This window comes from Heliangelus exortis, chromosome 18, assembly GCF_036169615.1.
Source record: "Heliangelus exortis chromosome 18, bHelExo1.hap1, whole genome shotgun sequence".
Taxonomy (NCBI): Eukaryota; Metazoa; Chordata; class Aves; order Apodiformes; family Trochilidae; genus Heliangelus; species Heliangelus exortis.
Genome location: NC_092439.1, coordinates 15,425,671 through 15,444,250, shown reverse-complemented (window position 1 = coordinate 15,444,250; position 18,580 = coordinate 15,425,671). Strand labels below are relative to the sequence as shown.

Sequence of the window (18,580 nt, the reverse complement as noted above, 5' to 3'; positions counted from 1 at the left end):
ACAAGGAAAACACTGAGGTGATCAGTGACAGCTGAGGTAGCTTCACTAAGGGCAAATCGTGCCTGACAAATTTGGTGGCCTCCTGTGGTTACTCCTCTGGTAGATCTGGGAAGAGCAGCTGATGGCATCTGCCTGACTTTGACACTGTCCCAGAGACATCCTTTTCTATGAGAGGGAGAGACATTGGTGGATGGAGCACTCACTGGATCAGCAGCTGGGCAGAAAGTTACCCCCAGAGAGCTGGGATCAGTGGTTTGATGTCCAGGTGCAGACCAGTGGTGAGTGGAGTTCCTCAGGGTCTGCTCTGGGTCCAGTGTTGTTTAACATTTTTTTGTCAGTGACAGGGACTGACACTGAGTGCACCTTCAGCAGGTTTGCTGCTGACACCAAGTGTGTGGGGCAGTGGATTCCCTTGGGGGAAGGGATGCCATCCAGAAGGACCTTGACAGGCTTGAGAAATGGGCCAGTGTCAGCTGCAGGAGGTTCTAGAAGCCCAAGTGCAAGGTCCTGCATCTGGGTTGGGGCAGTGGCAGGGACAGTGGCAATCTGGAGACAGAGTGGGTTGAGAGCAGCCCTGAAGAGAAGGACTCGAAGGTGTTGGTTGACAAGAAGCTCCCCATGAGCCAGCAGTGTGCTCATGAGCTCAGAAGCCAACCCTGTCCTAGGATGCATCAAGAGGAGTGTGGCCAGCAGATCAGGAGAGGTTCTCCTCCCCCTCTGCTCTGTTCCTCTTAGACCACCACCTTGAATCCTGCATCCAGGTCTGGTGTTCCCACCAGGAGAAGGGCAGGGATCTGTTGGAACCAGTCCAGAGGAGGCCACAAAGAGGATCCAGGGGCTGGAGCACCTCTGGGATTGCTGAGCTTGGAGAAGAGAAGACTCCAGGGGGACCTTGGAGCCCTTTCCAGTCCCCGAAGGGAACCTGCAGGAAGGCTGGAGAGGGACTTTTCACAAGTGTCCAGTGACAGGACAAGGGAAAATGGTTTTAAACAAAAGGAGAAGAGGTTTAGACTGGATCTTAGGAAGAAGTTTTTCAGTACAGGAGTGGCAAGACTCTGGAACAGATTGCCCAAGGAAGCTGTGGCTGCCCCTTCCCTGGAGGTGTTCAAGGGCCAGGATGGATGAGGTTCTGAGCAGCCTGGGCTGGATGAGAGGTGTCCCTGCCCATGGCAGGGGGATGGAGGAGATGAGCTCTAAGGTTCCTTCCAGCCTAAGCCATTCTATTATTGAATGTGCAAATTTTATAACAAGCATGTGGGACAACAGGTTTGCTGATTTAGTAAAGAAGGGAGCCCAATGCCAGTAATAGAGGCCCTGAGTCTGGAGAAGGGTCTCAGACCAGCAAGAAAAACACCTGAGATGAATGATGGAGAATATAATCCAAGCCAAGAAGGCAGCTTCAGTGGGGATGCAGCTTAAATGCCTCTACACAAATGCACCCAGCAAGGGAAATAAGCAGAAGTGTCACAGATGTGCTTGTCTACAGGGCTCTGATGTTCCTGGGATGTAGTGAGATGGCTCCTGGAGTCTGGGTCTGGGTGGCTATAAGCTTTTCAGGAAGGACAAGCAGGGGAGAAAAGGAGATGGAGTTGTTCTATACATCAACCACCATCTGGAGTCCATGACTGAGCTTATAGATCAGAGTTAAGGGGAAGACAGGGACAGGGACAGCACAGTGGGGGTTTCCTGCTCTCCCTCTGACCAGGAGGATGAGGAGCCCTACAAGCAGCTTCCCTCTCACAGGACATGGTATTCATGAGGGATTTCAGCCACAGGGACATCTGGGGGGACATCACAAGGCACCAGCAATCCAGGGACTTCCTGCAATGTGCTGATGACAATTTCCTTCTCAGACTGGTAAAGGAACCAAGTAGAAAAGGTGCTATGAGGAACCTTGTTCTCACCAAGAAGGAGAGGCTGGTGGATAAAGTGAAGCTCAAGGGCAGCCTTGGCTACAGTGACCATGAAATGGTGGCAACCTGGAGGAACCTTTGGGCAATGAGGAGGGAATGAAGCAAGCTCACTGCCCTGGACTTCAGGAGAGGAGATTTGGACCTCTCCAGAGCTCTGCCTGGTAAAGTATCATAGGATAAAATTCTGGAGGGGAGAAGAGCCCAAGGAGGCTGGTTAATATCCAGGGATGGTTATTATCCAGGGATCACCTCCTCCAAGTCCAGGAGCAATGCATCCAAAGAAAGGGGAAGGCAGAGAAGAATGTCAGGAGTCAGCATGGATGAACAAGGAGCTCCTGGACACTCTTAGACCTAAAAGGAAAGTCAGCAGAGGGTGGAGGCCAGGACATAGCCTGAGAGGGGTACAGTGAAGTTGTCCAACGAACAGGAACAAGTTAAGGAAAGCTAAAGGCCAGATAGGATTAAATCTGACCAGGGACATCAAGGGTAACAGAAAAACTTCTACATGTATGTCAGTGATAAAACACAGAACAGGGAGTGTGGGCTCTCTACAGAAGGAAACAGGAGATGTGGTCCTGTGGGATATGGAGAAGGCTGAGGTTCTTCTTCAATCTTAACTGGCAAGGACTCCGTGAGCAGAAGGCAAAGGCAGAGACCAGGAGAAGAAAGAGCTGCACACTGAAGAAGAAGAGCAGGTTCAAGACCTTCTAAAGAACCCAAATGCTCACAAGTCCATGGGACCTGATGAGATCCATCCACAGATCCCAAGGTGGCTGAAGATACAAAGACCCTTCCCATCACACCTGAAAAGTCCTGGCAGACTGGTGAAGTTCCCACTGACTGGAAAAGAGGAAACATAACCCCCATTCTCAAAAAGTGAAAAAAAGAAGGCAAAGGGAACTATAGGCCAGTCACCTCTGTTCCCAGCAAGATGATGGGGCAGATCCCCTGGGAAATGTGGAGGTGGTTGGTGGAGATGAGGTGACAGTGTCAGTGGCCAAGGGGAAAGCAGCTGACAGCATCCACCTGGGCTTGTGCAAAGCATCTGACACTCCTGCACAGCATCCTCATCCCTGAACTGAAGGGACATGGACCTGACAGATGGACCTGACAGATTGGCTGGATGGTGGCACTTGAAGAGTTGTGGTCAACAGCTTGATGGAAACCAGTGACTCTTACGAGCAGTCTGGGGTTGGTTTGTCTGGAGAAAAAAAGGCTGAGGGGAGACCTTATCACTTTCTACAGCTCCCTGACACGAGGTTGTAGCCAGGTTGGGGCTGGTCTCTTCTCCCTAGTGACAAGTGACAGGACAAGAGGAAATGGTCTCAAGAGGTGGCAGGGGACATTTGGATTAGATATCAGAAGAAACATCCTCACTGAAAGGGTCATCAAAGCCTGGAACAGGATACCCAGGGAGGTGATGGAATCTCCATCCCTGGAGGTGTTGAACAGAAACAGAGATGTAGTGCTTAGGGACATGGTTTAAAACTGGGCTCAGTAGGGTTAAAGTATTAGTTGGACTCAACAGTCTTACAGATATTTTCCAACCACAGAGATATTATGATTCTGAGGTAGAGTTACAGCACCCAGGTCTGGACTCTGCATCATCTCAGAAAGTCCAACAGATGAAATGCTGGCTCTGCTGCCACTCTTAAGGAACAAGAGTTTCATTCATTGTTCCCTTCTCATGGAAATAAAAAGACTCAGGAATCAACCATCCTTCCTCATTTTCAAAGCTGGAGGTGCTTTAAAGTCAGGGCTGGCAACTGCTGTGTAAAGTGGCCCAATGGTAGCATTTAAATGGGACACAGCAGACCTCATGAGCTCCAGAATGCTGGGAGGGCATCCCTGAGGTGCTCCCAGCTCCCACCAAGCAGAGAAGAAAACAAACAAAAAACTACAGCCTTGAACAAAGTCAAAATATGAGCAGTTGCCTGTGTCCTGTGCCAGACAGATCTTTCTGCTGAGCCCCTGGCTGGGTAAGGAAAAAGCCCTGCCCTCAATAATCTCCAGCATTCCTCACCTTTGCTCTGGTGTTTGCTGTCTGGAAACTCTCAGGGATTTCTGTTCACATGGGTTTTTGTGTGAGGAATCTGTATTTGTTTTCACTATGTGTCCTGAAAGGCACTGCAGCTCCTGTGTTAAAAACTCATCTCTTCCATGCTAAATGATGGCCCAGGGATGTCTCCTCCCTGCATCCCACCTGATGCTGATGCACTGGAAGTCAGCAGGAACTGAGAGCTTGAGCCTGTGGTAGAGGTAAATAAAGGAATGGAAAGGAGGAAGCAAGCCTGCTATAATTACTCAACACAGAGACTATGAAATACTACAATAATTTCCTGAGGAAGAGATTATAAAGGGTTGTGTGGAATGCCTCAGGTCTGCAAAGCTTAAAAATTCAGCTTAGCATGGCAGTTTGATGGGAAGGCTACAGCTGCAGAGAAAAATGGTTATTTCACAATTCCCTCAGTAGAGTTATTTGGAAAAATACTTATTTATCTTATAAATTAATTAATTTACATTGAATTGTGTTTTGGATGAAGATCAAAGACTCAAGCTTCAGGTTTTTAAAACTGGCTTCAGGTTCTTTTCATTCCAGATTGAAACTGAGAACAACCTAAAGCAAAACATTTCCATAACATTTTCATTTGCTTTTCTTTCTGACCTCTCCTAAACAGTTCTGATTTTTAATATGTTTTTGCTCAGGTTTTTTAGAAATATTCAGGAGATTATAAAATATTTATATATTCCAATGCCTGTTCACCCTCTCTGGAAGGAATTCCTTCCTAATATCCAACCTAAACCTCCCATAGCAGAGCTGAAGCTGAAGTTTAGGTTGGATATTAAGAAAAAATTCTTAAGTCCATGCTCTATCTCCAGGCTGAACACCCCCAGCTCCCTCAGCCCTTCCTCACAGGACTTGTGCTGGATCCCTTCACAGCCTCCTTGCTCTTCTCTGGACCTGCTCCAGCACCTCAATCTCCTTCCTGAGCTGAGGGGCCCAGAACTGGACACAGGACATTGTTCTGGTCCTTCCTACTGTTCCATTTAATCAAAAGAAGGCAAAATAAGGAATACTGAGTCAGGCTTCAGGCAGTTTCCATGGCTCTGTGCTCCAGCTGTGTGAGGTATGAAACAACTCTGAGTCACAGTTTGTGTTGTCACTTCCCAAGAAAGTCCAAGAAGACCAAAAAGGAGGAAGATATGGAAAAAGTAAATCTGGGGACAGTGTGAATAGCAGTTGTACAAATGGCCCTGTTGCACAAGCCACTGGTTGTCACTGGGCATCCTTCAGTCCCCTCCAGCTCAGTGCTGGGTGAGCTGAGCAGGCAACAGAATGGAAGCTCCAGGGAAGGCTCTTCCCCCATCTCCAGCTGATGCTGCCTCTGCGTTTGCCTCTCTGCCCAATGCTTGCAGCCCCCCAGCCTTTCAGCTTTTCTCTGCGCAAGAGCTGGCAACAAAAGAGTGATTTCCAAATGAATCTGCAGGGCTGCAGTAGGGATCTCAAGCAGAGATCCTCCAGGCAGGAATGAGCTGAGGAAGGGGATGGCAGCATCCTCCTTGTATTCAGGAACCCAAAGGCTTCTTGGTTTCACTTGCTGCTGGATGTGGAAATACAGAAGCTGGAGACACTAACAAAACTACAGGCTCCCCCTGCTTAGCAGTTGCAAAGAGTTTGTGTCTCAGACATCCTGGTAATGTTCCCTTTTTATCTTCATGTGTGGGAGAGACTTGAGCTTTCAGAGTCTGAGCTGAAGTCTCTGGATATAGCTTTTCAGTAGGAGTCATCTTGACTCCCATTACAGACTGGGATTGTGCAGCACACACGTTCCAGCACCCCAGCCCTCAGCACAACAAGCAGGTTCACCCTGCTTCAGGAACTTCTGCACTTCTCATGTCAAATCTGAGTCATCTCTGAACAGTGCAACTTGGCAAAAATCTTGGCAAAAGCCTCCATCCCTGGAGGCTTTTAAGAAGAGACTGGATGTGGCACTCAGTGCCATGGGCTGGGAGCCACAGTGGTCGTGGATCAAGGGTTGGACTTGATGATCTCAGAGGTCCCTTCCAACCCAGCTGATTCTGTGATTCTGTGATTTGACCCAATCAATACAGTTATTACTTTCTGTTCTCCCTGAATGTTTTGTTCTAGTAGCAATCTAAGCCCCAGTGTACTTGTGTGTCCTGTATTCCTCCCATGGTAGGACAGCACAAACCTGGCAATGTGCAGATGTTGAATTAGCTTTATTTTGGAAAGCTGCCAGCACTGCATCCATCCAGGCTCTGGCAAAGCCAAATGCTCTGTGAGGACAAGCTTGCGGAGTATCATGTGTTGATGTGTTGGACTCAAGATAGGTGTGTAAAGGTGCAAAGGCACAGCATGGGCTTTACAAGTCTGTCTGTGATAAACTTTGAGCCTAGAGATCACTACAGATGGTCTAGAGGTTGGAGCCAGGGGGGGGGTCAGGGTCAAGAGAGCATGGGCTTAAGAATTTTTCCTAATATCCAACCTAAACCTTCCCTGGCAGAGCTAAAGCTTAGGTTGAATATTAGGAAGGAATTCTTTGCAGAGAGGGTGCTCAGGCATTGGAATGGGCTGCCCAGGGAAGGGGTGGATTCTCCATCCCTGGAGATATTTCAAAAGAGCCTGGATGTGGCACTCAGTGCCATGGGCTGGGAACCATGGGGGGAGTGGATCAAGGGTTGGACTTGGTGATCTCTGAGGTCCCTTCCAACCCAAATGATTCTGTGGAGATCACAGGATGATGATCGTGTATCCTTCCAGCTGAAGCATCCAGTGGATGGTGATGCTTAAGAAGCTTTGCTAAAAGCTCTCACTGCTGCTGACCAGAACCTGAGCAGAGGAACCAGGATTCAGCATTTAGTGGAGCTCAGAGTACATGGCCTTGTTGTATCTGGAGTTCAGTGGGTCAATAGCTTGTTTACACTTTTTTGTCCCAGAAATTGCAACACAGCTTTGTTTATCCTGACTCTGCTCCTGTTAATCTCTGGCCACAGTTCCCAGCAGTTTTTGCATCACTGAGGGTGAATTCAATGTTTTTCCCTGCTTCTCCCTGAAGAATAAAGGGCCAAGCCAGAGGAGCAAGCAGTTCCCATAAAGGCCAGCTGCCCTTTGGAGAGGATTTCTAATCCCACCACAGAAGATGGAAATGTCACTCAGAAAGGGAAAGGTTATTTTATAGTGGTGTCTCCTAAAGCATTAGCTAAATTACAGATTTCTTGACTTAACCTTTACCTCCTACCAAAATAGAGCAGAAAACTATATGCTGATCTCTGACCTTTTGATTAATGCATCTATAGTTTTATTGTAACATTCTAGAAGACTGCAGACACCAACAAGTTACTGAGATGCCTTTCAACCCTCCCTTCTCTTTCCAAGAGGAAGTTGTTTGGATTCTGCACTAAAGGCAGAGAAAGGACTGCACAAGCTCTGCCAATGAGGAGAACTTTTTTGTCTCAGTAACCTGAATCTGATCTTCATCCATCTCCCATGTGCCTGGTGATTGCCACAGACTTTGTTTTTGTTCAGAGACAGCTTTCCCCTTCTGCTTCTGTAAGCCCTGGGCCCTTTCAGCTGATGGCACCAGTTTGTTTGTAGAGCCTGTGTACACACATACATCCACATTAAAAAAACAACCTCACTTTCCAGGCCATTTGGTTTATGGATGTCCTTTTCAGCAACTGATTTTTGGCTTCAGTATTTGGAAGCAAATATTCAGTGTGTGCAGCAAGAACAGCCAAGGGGGGGATGCTGTGTTGTGGGGCAGTGGATGTGCTGATCACCCCCTGGCACCACCAAGCTGTGTCCCAGCTCTCACTGGCTCCCCTGTCCTCAGTCTGAAGAAAATCAAAGCAAGCTCTGCCTTGCACAGCCACGTCCTGATTTTTTTGTTTAACAAAACATAGCAAGCTGGCACTTGCACAAGGACTTCTGAGTGTTAGAATACATAAAAAACCTATTAGCTTGGTGATGCTTTGACTAAAAACTCTATGAGTTCTTGTGAACCCAGTTGCTAATTTTGGGCTTGACCAGAACCTTCTCTCCTGTGTGTAAAATCATAAAGATCACCTGAACCTGAGCCCTGCTCAGCAGACTCTGGATGCTTTTGGTTAAAATGGGATGGTCAGAGGAACATGGGTGAGAAAACTTTTTTTCGAGTAGTAGAGAGATGAAACTGAAGCCTCCTGGCATGGGCATGATCAGGTCCTGTCCTCAGTGCAGAGCAGAAGCTGATGGGAGAAAAACAGCTCCAGGGAATAAAAGCAGGGCCCCAAAGGAGTGTGGGGGGACTCTGCCCACTGCTCTGCCAGGCACACTGGGGGATGTTTCCTTGATGGCTTTAATGTTATCTCGATCTGAACACCTGCCTTCTGAACTGCAGAGAAGTTGCAAATATTGTGGTTAATGATTAAGATGTTATGTGGGACCCATGACTTTGCTTGGAGGCATTGGCTTGTTCATTAACACACATTGCAAAGTATGCTAATGAACAGAAGTCAAGAACATTCTCCAGGAGGCAGCTGTTTAGTGTGGTTTTGACATAAAACTGTCTCTTTTCATCTTAACAGAGGAATTGGTATACTTCCCATGATCAGGAATGGCAAGTCTGCAGACTTCATGCTGAGCGAATGTTTTCTCAGAACCCCACAATCTCCTGCATCACTTAGGAAACAGCTGCATTAGGGACAGGTCAGTGCAACCCAGGGCTCTGGAAGGGACTGGGATTGTGAGAGGAACCATTCCCAAAGTGGCAGCCTCCAGCACCACTGAGAGCCCATGAAGAAAGCCTTAAAAAAAAAAAAAAAAAAAAAAAAGCAAAATGGTATTACTTCCCCTTTAAACAACCTGGAGCCAAATCTTAAGTAAGCAGAGTGAAACTGTAACCTGACCTGGGCAACAGCCCAGGGCACCAGCAGCACAGTTACTGTTAAAATCCTAAGGAATGGTCCTAAGGAATGGGAGTGTGAGGGTGACTGGGATGCCACTGGGACCTGCATTCCCATTGCAGCCACTGTCCCTGTCCCCAAGACTTCTGAGCACTGGGGGAGTGTGGAGGATGTGGCAGACAAGCACTGGGCTGAGCTGGATCCTGGAGATGGGTCTGGAGCAGGTCTAAACCACTCAGTTCTTGAGCAGGGACTTGCAGCTCTGAGCACCAAGTGTTTCTGCAAATTAAAATGTGTTTCACAAAAGCAGATTTTACAATTGATGGTGATTTGGGCAGAGTCCTGGGAAGTCTGAAGTTGGCTTCTGGTCAGCTCGATTTGATTTTGATTTGTTGTAGAAACTTCCTAAGTATGGAAGAGCTGTTGAAACTTTAATCCATCACCCAACTGCTTCAGGAAAACAATTGTTTTTCCCTGTTCTGATGATGTCCTCTGGGGAGGATGTTTTCCCATCTCATTCGCCCCACAACTCCTGCAGGGAGGTTGTACTCAGGGGGGGTCTGGGCTTTTCTCCCAGGCAATGAGTGACAAGAGGAGAGGACGTGGCCTGAAGCTGCCCCAGGGGAGGTTTAGGTTGGGTGTCAGACAGCACTTCCTCAGGGAGAGGGGGATCAGGGATTGGGATGGAGTGCCCAGGGCAGTGGTGGAGTCCCCATCCCTGGAGGTGTTTAAGGAAAAGCTGATGTGGCACTGAGTGCCATGGGCTGGGCATGGGCTGGGGTTGGGTCAGGGATTGGCTGGATGATCTCAGAGGGCTTTTCTAGCCTCAAGGATTCTGTGATTCCTGGTTAGGGGGAACAGGTGAAGTCTTTCTTCTTTTTAAAACCAGGGGCTGTAGTGACAGGAAATATTGTTTGATTTTATAAAATATTGTAACAGGAGCTAAATCTTGCAAAGCCATAGCACTGCCAAAAGAAATTCTGTCCCTGTGCTGCAGGCAGCCAAAGCCATGACCTTTCTATGGCAACTTGTGTGAAATTAGAGGGTGCACTGGTACCTGAAGGAGACCTCTCCCTGGGGGCTCATTTGCCTCACCCTGACATCTCCTTTTGCCAGCACTGCCTCTTCCTCTCCCTTCCTCATCCCCCCTGCACATACACTGTGTTTCCAGCACTGTTTTTCCTGCTGTGTTGTTATTGTTATCCCCACAGTGACTGCAGCTCAGGCCAGAGGCTGGATCTGGATGGCTTGTGCCTTTGGGTCAAGAATTCCAGAGGATGTGCTGTGACTTGTTGCTTGGCCCCCACCCATGGTCCCTGCAGCCAGAAAGCCTCAGTCAGGGGGCTATGGGGTGCCAGGAGCATCAGATGCAAAGGGAAGGTGCTGGGTGACAGCACGAGGTCCTTGATCCTGCTGGGACTGAAAGCCAAGCTCAGCTCATGGGGAGATGCTCATGGGGCTCTAGCAGATCCCCTGGAGAGAAAAGCTGAGCCCTGTCTCTCATCAGATTTCACACTGGGAGGTGTGGTGCAGGCTGGGCTTCAGACACAGCCAGGTAGGTACAATATTCTTCCTTTGGACCTGATCCCAATCCCAGAGGCATGAGAAACTCAAACTTCTGTTTCTCCAAAGGGTGTAATTGCCTCTACTCCCTCTCCACTCTCCCAACCTCCTGTTGGTTTGTTTGATTGTTTTTAAAAAACAACTCATTTTAACTCAGGACTGAAAACATTATCCTACTCCTAGGTAGCAGTAGCATAACTACTACATCTGTTTCTGCCATGGCCACAGGGTGATAGGACAAGACCATCTCCTAACAGGCTCCGAGGTGACAAATGGCATGGACAGGGTTCAGCTGCACTCCCACAGGGAGTAAGGACTCTTATGGTGAATAATGAGCAAAATCAGGCCTCTGCAGGTTTTACTTCTCTTATTTCTTTGTAAGTCTTTCTGTGTGCTTTCAGACATTGTGCCCTACCTCTTGCATGTAATAACATTTGCCTCCCAGTTAGTTTGTTGGAAAAAATAAATCAATCATGAAACCACTTGGACTTGGTGATGAGAGGCTTGGAAAAGGAGAGGATGGTGTGTGGGAAGCTGCTGCTTAGAGCCCAGCAGACCCTGGATGCTCACAGGCCTGGGAGAGACTGATTGCTGCTCCTCTGGGTGGCTGTTGTCTTGGTGATGCTGCCATGGGTCCTACAGGAGCTGACACAGTGACACGGAGATGCCCCCTGTTCCCCTGCCTGTTCCCTGCAGTTTAGGTTTTTTTGACACCTATTTGGATTTTGGTTATGTGGGATAATTACAGGGAGAAGAAAGCCTGATTTCTGTTGTACAACCAACCCCCTGCTTTTAGAGGCCATGGACCAACCACCTCCTAATGGAGCTGGACAAGGACCATAAATAAGGCCGTGCTGTGACATCAGATGGGAAAGCAATCACAGACATAGCCCAGGCCCATGCTACTTCTGTTCTTGCAAGTGCAGAAAAAATCCTAAATACCTGGAGGAGGTCCCAGAGAGTCATACCCCAGAGCAGAGCATGGGAATGGTATATGGGGATTCACGGCTGACTGTGGGCAGGAACAGCCAGGCATGATTTCTGATTCCTGTGTTTGATTTCCTATTAAATGTGGTGGTTTAATATGGTTTAATATTGCTCTGGGATTCCATCTTGGGTGGGAGGTGATGGCCAGCATCAGGTCCTGTGTGCTGGAGGCAAGGTGTAAGGAAGATCCTTGGGATTTCTGAAGGAATGGGGCTCCTGGGGGAACGCTGACAGGGGCGGCAGCTTCTGTCCAAAGTCACCATGAACACTCTTGACAAAGGAGGATTGTTCTTACCAGGACAGTTTGGCCAGGCTGAATTAGGAACAATCACATGCTTGTTTTTTCCAGAGAAATTGTGGCTACTGGTTTCACTATCAGCAGATGTGTTCAGGGAGGGGAGGAAGGAGAGGGACAGGTGGGTGGGCTATTTTGCATCATCCTAAATTTGATTTTTCCAGTAAATAGCGAGGAAGAGGCACTATCCAGAAATGGGTCAGCTCTCAGGAGCTTTGAGCTGCTCCTGAAGTCCCCTGATGTCCCCCAGTGTCACAGGAGGGAGCTGGGGAGCTGGGAGCAGGCAAGCAGCACAAGTCTCAAAATTTTTGGCCTGTCACAAAGTGGCACTTTGCAAAATCCCCTCTGTCCCCCCTCTTCAGCAGCTGCCACTGTCCACAAGGATGCAGCTGCACAGACCAGGAGGAGGGGGACCCCAGGAGGGGCAGGAGGGGACAGAGCAGTCACCAGTCTGGACAGCCACCAGTCTGGCTGCTGCATCGGGGGGAGGAAAGGAGGTTTCTGTGTCAGCTTTTGGGGGGCTTTTCCTCACCCAAAAGGCCTTTGTGAGGTGTGAGAAACATGGTCCTGAATGACTTTGAAGTCTTGGCGGGAGAGCACAGGAGGCCTGGCAGATGTGCAGCAGTGCAGTGGGGATGGGAAGAGCAGGGGATGTGTGGATGTGACACAGGATGCACGCTCAGGGGAGCTCCTTCTGCTCTCCCCATGTCCTCCTTTCACATGGAGAAACTTGTCTGGAGAGCAGAACTTGTACTGCGTGGAGATTGTGCTGGCAGGAAGGGGAGAGGGAAGCATCTGGTTCTTGCTGCAGAGAGCAGGTGTCTGCTGCTGAGAGGAGGAGGGAAGGGTGTACACAGGAGACTGGGCAGACACCAAAGCAGCTGGGAGCTCCTGGAGAGAAGACCCCTGGCACGGGTGGGCAGGTTTACACCATGAGCCTTGGCTGGCTGACAACACCTCTGAAATTATTTCTGTCTGTCCGGTGGCCCCCAATAAGGGAAAATTCGCCATCGTCTGATTTTTTTCTTCCACCAACCAAGCCTTGCTCTCAGACTGCCCGGGCTGGGACAAAGCCCAGAGCTCTCAGGTGACAGCTCTCAGAGTGTTCGGTGACCTGGCTGCCTCCAGAGTCCATCCCATTAGCTGGAGGGCAGCAGAGCGCTTGAAACCAGGGCTGAGGAGACTGGAAACCAAACACCGAGCTGGTTTAGCCCTGAAATTTGTATTCAGAGCTGAGTCTGAAATTTGGAGATCTCAGAACATTCTGGGGAGGTCTGGCTCTGAGTGTACCTGACCTGGCTTCAGGTCCATACCCGGGGGTTTTGCTGCCTGAACATCAGCACAGGAGGTGCCCGGTGGTGACAAAGTGGGGCTGGGGTCCCGCAGGCACTGCCGGAGCCCATCCCAGGCTCTGCCCACTCCCGATGTGGCTCTCCCCAAGCACAAACTCCCCCGTGCTCAGGAGGAGAACTCTCCCTACTCCAGCCACACCTCGGGCAGAGTTTCTCTGATGCCCGGGGCTAAACCTGCACCAGGCTTTTCAGACCATTCCTGCACAAACCCGGGGAAAGACAAGGAATAACTCCAAGTAATTCAGCCCTCCTGAGGAAGCCACCGAAATCACAGGCCGGAGCCTTCGCGTTTTTATTTCCGTGCTGGTGCCACCTTTAGGCTGCTCCCAGCCGCTTGGTGCTTCCTGGCTCTGAAAGTTGTTCTGGTTCTTCAGCAGGGCATCCTGCCTTACAGAACACCACTGCCTGGAGTCACCACAGGCAGGCAGGAAAAGCTGTGCAGGGAGCTGAGTCTGCAGTTTCAGGGATTTCAGAGCTACCCCGGGCACATCAGCAACCAGGACAAGCAGGGAAATGAATCCCCAGTTCACATTCACAGAATGACAGAATGGGTTGGGTCAGAAGGAACCACACAGATCATCCATTTCCAACCCCCTGCATGGGCAGGGACACCTCCCACAGCCCAGGGTGCTCCAAGCCCCATCCAACCCGGGTTGAGACACTGCCAGGGATGGGGCAGCCACAGCTTCTCTGGGAAACCTGGAACAGGGGCTCAGCACCCTCACAAGAAAGAATTTCTTCCTACTACATATTCTACCCTCTTTTAGTTAATAGCTGTTAATGTTAAAGTCTCCAAACTTAAAGTTGCTACAGGCTGTGAAGCTTTGAGAGTTTGATGAGTAGAATTATCTTAATACTTTAAGTCTAGAAACACACTTACTCATCATATCAAAAATGGAATAACTGTATTCTGAGCTGCATGTTCCCCTGTAAACCAGAGGCTTCTTCTCTGCATTTTTGCCTTGAGATGGGGAAATTTGCATAAGAAGGAAATGAAGGTTATGGGTCTCTGCTTTGCCAGCATTTTGCTGTAGTGATATTTTTCTGGTAGGTTTTGCAGAGCTATTTGCCCACCTGTATCTATTTAAATACTTAAATATGTTTTACTGAGCCAAAAGATATTTTAATATATCTTTTTATGTAAATACCATAGATTTATTTATAAGCCACCATTTCCTTCCTCAGCTCAGCACTGCTTGGCTCCCGCTGCAGCCAGAGCTGTTGCCTGTGTGCTCTCAGGTAAAGGCAGCACAGGGAGGGTCATGACTGATTTCACACAGTGAAAATATGTGTGAAACACAACACACAGTATTTGTGAGAGGAAAACTGCTCACTGTAGAAGACAGGAGTGAGCAGCACATCCCCAAAGAGGCCAGAAAAATCCTCTGCCCCAGGTGTCAGGAAAGGGATGCTCCATCGGACAGCTTTAGGGCTGAAGACGGTCATGGATAAAAAGAACCCCCCCAGAGCCAACCAAACGACCCTTGGCCTCTACAGGGGGGACAGAGGATGACAAAATCCTTTCTGTTACCTCCTTGCAGCTCTGTGATCTTCTTTACCTGGTGAGCTTCCCCTGCCTGGGGGCCACTGTCCTGCCCATCTCAGGCAAGGTTCCCTCAGTTGTCCTCGGGTTCCTCTGCCCTGCCTGGGCTTTGTATCTTGCATATTAACACTGGCCTCTCTGAGACACTGGAACACAGCTGCCAGCCTGCAGTGCAGTGCAGTCTTCCTCCAGCCTTCATCCTCCAACCTTCATCCTTTCTTCTGCCTTCATTCTGTGGGGCAAATAAAGATGAAGGGATCTGTGCAAAGGTGCAGAAGCACCCAGGTCAACACCAGTTGCTCCTCCTCCCTCCCCTTTCCCACTGGCATCCTTCTCACACCAACATAAATCTTTGTGACCTAAATCATGTCTTGTGTTGTGTTTTGGTTTGGGTTTTTTAGGGGCTCCACACAAAAGCCATGCAGTACTCAGCAAGTTTCTCGGAGGATGAGGCCTTGCAGGGCTTGTGACTGGGGCAGGGGAGCAGGATTTTTAAAGCAATGCTACTAAGAAAAAAAATGTAAAATAAAGCAAAACTGGAGTTCCAACCTGCACCTACCCACTGGTGAGGGAGAATATGGCTTTTACGTGGGGGAATTGGAAACTTTGAAAACCTGGGAAATCAGTCAGAACACGTAGGAAATTGCAAATGTCTCTTATCAGATGAGGACAGGAAGAAAAATTACAGGAAATTTTAGGCTTTGAAAAATCTATTTTTCCTAAATTTGTTTTCCCCTGTGACATGCAATGAACAGGAATTCCCCAAGGCCAACACACACCAAGATTCAGGAAAAGACTAGGTGGATATGGACAGAAGCAATATCCAGATTCATTGGAATTAACAGCAGTAAAATCCCAGCAGGTATTTTAAACCCCTTGCTTCAGGTTACAGGAAATACTTGAGGCCTTGGGTCCAGCTGGGGTGGGGAGGAGGAAGGTAGGAAGGCAGCTCCAGTTCCATCCAGACTCCATCAGATGATCCTGCAGCAGAAGGATGCTGTGGGGTGGGCAGATGCCAGACGTGTGTCTTGCTCTGGTGTTCCCTGTGTTTGGAGAAGGCTGGGATTTGCCTTTCCAGTGTTGCAACAAACCCCCATGGCACAGAGAAGCATCATTCCTGGAGGGAGATATCTCTTCCCATGAGAAGTTACCTCTGGCCAGGAGTCAGAGGCAAGATATCACCCCTCAGTGTGGGGAGGGGTATCCCTGTTCAGGTTTGGGATGGCTGAGCCTCTGGATTGCATCCAGGAGTGGGGATAAATGGGACATTTCCATCAGAAACCCATCTTGTGCAAGCAGAGTGGTGCTCACACCAGGACAGCTTCACATCAGGAGCCTTTGTTTTCACTCTCTCTGTAACAGACTTGGAAGTACTAACAAGCCAAGCCTGGGAGGCTGCTAGGAAAAATAAACCGTGGTGACAGCTTCCTGAGATGCTGGAGAGGATCTCAATGCAAATTCAAGCTTCCAGCTACTTTTCTTGTTTGATTGATAAATCAATGAACCTTTCAGTGCTTTTCTATCTTATCAATAGGGTCACTGACTTGCCCTCCTTCCCATCTCTTCTTCCTCTTGTCCATTCCCAGGGAGCACTTCAGGGCAGGCTCTGTTTTATTCCATAGGTACAAACCCTCTCTGTCTCCAGGCACTGCTGAAGCCCTGCTGCTATTATAAAGGAAGGTGACATGGGGTCAGCAAAGATGGAAAAACATTTCCCTACAGAGAGCAGAAGCAGGGAGTGGGAGGAAGCCCAAGGACTGTTTGTTACCTCTGTTCATGGCTTAGGGACTCAGCAGCCCTTGTTGGGTACAATGGGGTACAGAGACCTTTCTCTCCAGCACCTCCCCATCTCTCTGGGTAAGGAAGATAAAGGCAGCAGAATGAATCCTGGAGCAGCAGCAAGAGCAGATACAAAACTCTTGCTCCTTCACTCTGCCCTGCAGTGCCTCCAGGTGATGACCTGAGCAGCCCAAGCTCAGAGCTGGGCCCTACAGCAACACAAACCTATCCTGTGTCTGCAGCATTCACCCCGTGAGCTACATCCTCTGCAGTCACAAAGACCACATCTCAACATCCCTACAGCTCATGACAAGCTCTCGGGACAAGAATTGCTGAATTTTCCTCCTGTTCCTGTAATGGTGGGAAGAGAAGAAGGTGTGCTTAGAGCTTCTGCAGTGAAGGTTTGTGTGGTGCCACCAGTGCCCCACGTCCTCCTCTCTCCTGGAATGTCAGCTCTCTAAAGGACACACAAGCATCTGATCCTGGTTCTGACCATGGGCAGGAAGGGCTGGAAAGGACCTGACCTTACCTGGGAGCCACAGGAGCACTCAGGGTGGACACTGAGAGGACAGAATCCCAGGAGCTGTGTTCCTGGTGGGAGAACAAGGACAAGAGCAGCCACATTCCTGGCCCCTCCTGGTGCAGGATGGGCACCTTCAGCCCTTTGCCCCCTCACACTGTGTTTTTCTTTCTGCTGTTGGCTCTTCTCACAATTAGAATGATCTGTAGCCTTCTAATGTCCCTTTTGCCCTTCAGCAGCTGCTTTTGGTCTCCTGTTGCTGTGTCCTCTCTCCTGCTGCATCCCGACGTTCCCTGCTCTGCCAGGGAGCCCTGGTCAGCACTGTAAGGTCATAAGAATCTTGAAGAATTCCTTTTACTGGAAACCATTTATAGTAACAGAAACACAGGCTGTAGGTGGAGAACAAATCTCTTCAGTAAGCAGACAGATAAAGGAGAAGCAAATGGAAGTGAGAGGACAGTTTTGCAACAGCTTCCCCAGGAACTGCTCTGCCAGTGTCTTCACCTCCCTTCACACACCCTGCAGCTCTCTGAATGCACCTGGAAACAGAAGGAAATGCACTGCAACACCCACCTGCTAGGTGTTCTTCTCCTGGACTGAAGAGCTGAAGGATCCCAGCAGCCCTGGGGATGAGAGGGGAAAAAATCTGAATTTTACCCAGGCTGCTGGGGCAGCAGAGCATGGGAGGTGAGAGCAGAGGTGCTGGGGGTGTGTTCCCATTTCTAGTTCCCTAAATGCAGACACACAGACTGTGTTTAGGGATGAGGCACTGTTATTTATTGCAGGCTGGTACCAAGCTGGGTGCTTGGTGCCTTCCCACAAATCAAGCACACCAAATGAGATTTTCCGCAACATACTAATGCAGAAAACTGTAAAGCCAGGAAGCTTCCAAATCCATCCTCCTTGCAATGATTGGTTAGAAATTTACGTATGGTTACTATATGGTTACATCACTGTTTCTAGTATCACACATGCTCAGGGAAATGGTCTTCCCCTGGGTAGGGATCTTTCTGACTTGTGGGTGTGATTTTCAGTATTAATGACATGACAATGAGCTAAGTTCACCTAGAGGACACAACATCACAAGTTCTATAGCTCCAGCTGCCCAAAACTGGTTCAGAAGTCAATCTTGATTTTGATTCTTCTTTAGAATCTCCTGCATTCCTTAGGTTGAATTATATGTATAGACCTGAAGCCTTCTCTGCCAAGTTGGTGGTTTACATGGGACACTCTTAAAATCTCATGGTTAATTTTCTTCTTCAAGGCCTTCTTATTCCAGGATGTTGCCTTCCTGACTACAATTTTAACTTGTATGTGTACAGAGTACATCTCAAAATAATCACATCATTCTAAATTTCTGAGTTCTTTTTCAATAAGAAGGCTGCAATATCTGTAAAATCTTGGCAGTGGGGCTGGCTGCTGACCTGATGCTTTTCTCCCTTCTTCCCCACTGTCTCTTTGGCTATCTGATACTGCCAAGGAAACAGGGGTGAGGTACAACACATGAAGAGTTTCTGTTTAAGTGGAAGAGCAATATTTTATTATATGTAGAATCTATTCTATTCTAATCTAATCTATTTTGGTGGTTTTTTTCACCATTTCTTTCAGCCAGGGAGTCTCCCTCTATGTGTTTTCTTGCCACAGAATTTTGGGTCTTGTACCTTATTGGACTGTCAGCCAGTCCATCACTTGACCCCGTAGGATTTCTGAAAATGAGGACCA

At 48.7% G+C, this 18,580-nt stretch overlaps 1 protein-coding gene across 1 annotated transcript in view; it reads right to left on the bottom strand.

Annotated features, from left to right (window-relative positions):
* Window positions 1-5,204: 5,204 nt before the first annotated feature.
* LOC139804605 (mucin-5AC-like) overlaps window positions 5,205-18,580 on the bottom strand; it is a 284,635-nt gene continuing 271,259 nt past the window's right edge. The window contains exon 44 of the mRNA XM_071762020.1: window positions 5,205-5,264. Coding sequence (XP_071618121.1) covers window positions 5,220-5,264 — 45 coding nt within the window. The 3' untranslated portion in view covers window positions 5,205-5,219. The remainder of the gene's footprint in view (window positions 5,265-18,580) is intronic.